Source organism: Nannochloropsis gaditana (genome assembly GCF_000240725.1).
Source record: "Nannochloropsis gaditana CCMP526 unplaced genomic scaffold scaffold931, whole genome shotgun sequence".
Taxonomy (NCBI): Eukaryota; class Eustigmatophyceae; order Eustigmatales; family Monodopsidaceae; genus Microchloropsis; species Microchloropsis gaditana.
Window position 1 is genome coordinate 3,315 of NW_005803022.1, and position 1,492 is coordinate 4,806.

General features: G+C 48.0%; 1 protein-coding gene across 1 annotated transcript in view; it reads right to left on the minus strand.

The window, feature by feature from the left end:
- Positions 1-1,473: 1,473 nt before the first annotated feature.
- Positions 1,474-1,492, minus strand: part of NGA_0450000 (uncharacterized protein) — a gene marked incomplete at its 3' end in the record, with an annotated part of 1,530 nt that continues 1,511 nt past the window's right edge. The window contains exon 3 of the mRNA XM_005853364.1: positions 1,474-1,492. This exon is cut by the window's right edge and continues 116 nt beyond it. Within this exon, the coding sequence (XP_005853426.1) occupies positions 1,474-1,492 (19 nt within the window).

A 1,492-nucleotide genomic window follows, 5' to 3' on the forward strand; every position in this document is an offset into this window, starting at 1 on the left:
TCCCCCCTTCTATCCTGACGGTGTCGCCTCCGTTCTCTTCCTCTTTCAATCCCTCCCCGCCTGCGTATACCAGTCAATACCCTTTCCACTATTTCTACCCAAGCACGCTACATAGTCAGCAGTATGAGTTACTGCGGCATGGGCAAGTACAGCATCAGTTTTGGCATCAATACTACCAAGAGCAAGAGCAACAACAACAATATCAACAACAACAGCGGCAGCAGCAGCAGCAGCAACAACAACAACAGCAGCAGCAGCAACAACAATCATCATCAACACCATTACCACAACCACCACAGCCCCCACCACAACAACAAGGAGCGTCCGCGGGGCCACTAATGAGATTGGACAGAGCAGATTCCCTCGCGTGGACATTACTCCAGCTCCGGGGGGGGGGGGCTGAGAGGGAGGACAGGAAAGAAGGGAGGGAGAGAGGGAGGGACCGTAGGGGCTAAAATGGAACTGGTCCTCGGATGAAAGTAATGTCAGCCACATACGTGGATTTCTCTCTGCCTAAGTGGATCAGATGAGAAGACGTGAGGCAATAAATGTACGTCAAAAAATATGCAGCTGTCTCGAAAACATTATTGAGACGTACCAAAATGTTCGCAGGGTGGCAGAAGGAAGAAACCAACAGATGGACAACATCTGTTGATGTGCATTGATTGAGAATGAAAGAAAATTGGTGATGCACGCCTGGCGAATAAAATCAATTTTAAAAATGAAGGAGATAGGCCATTAGAAAGCTATAGAACTCGAAAAGAAACATTTTTAAGGGCACGCGTGATCTTCTTTGACACTAAGAAGATGTCTTTATTTCAACTAATTCCTAATATTTGGAAATTAATGTATCGCAAGATATGGTTTCGTTTGAATCTCATTTCTTTGAGGTCAGTGTCACCCGTTCCACGGTGCGCCATGGAGAGATCTTCCCGTGTACTCTTCAGACCAAGCAATTTGTTCCCCTTGGAACTAATTTTTACGACCGTACGGCTATCATAGGAGTGAATTTTGCTTTGGAATGCTCTTTAAAAGCGGTGGACGGGTGGAGGGAGGAGGTAAGAGGCTCCGAATCATCCGCTCTCTGGTGGCGTATATGGGCCGACATGTAACGGCCAGCAGACCGTTACGTGTTATGGCCAGCATTCAAAAATTATGGATCCTGATTTCTTTTTCCCCGAATGCCCGCATGTAATGGCAATTCCCAAGTACTCGTGACGCAGTAAGAGCGCGCATGACCGCTTTTGTCAGAGATGGGATGATGGGTCATTCGGAGGTTTCCGCTGAGCACACTTCTTTTTCCTCACAGGATTTCACTATCGACCCTCAGCGAATCAACACAGAAGCAAGCCCCGGCATGATGGTTTCTTCTTCCGTCTTCAGATCCTCGCATAGACGACAATGCAGGCGCCACATGCTTGCACGACCTTCCTTTGCGTGTATGTTTCTGCTGCTTGCCGGTACGTGCGATGGCTACGGCCTGTACTCTTTA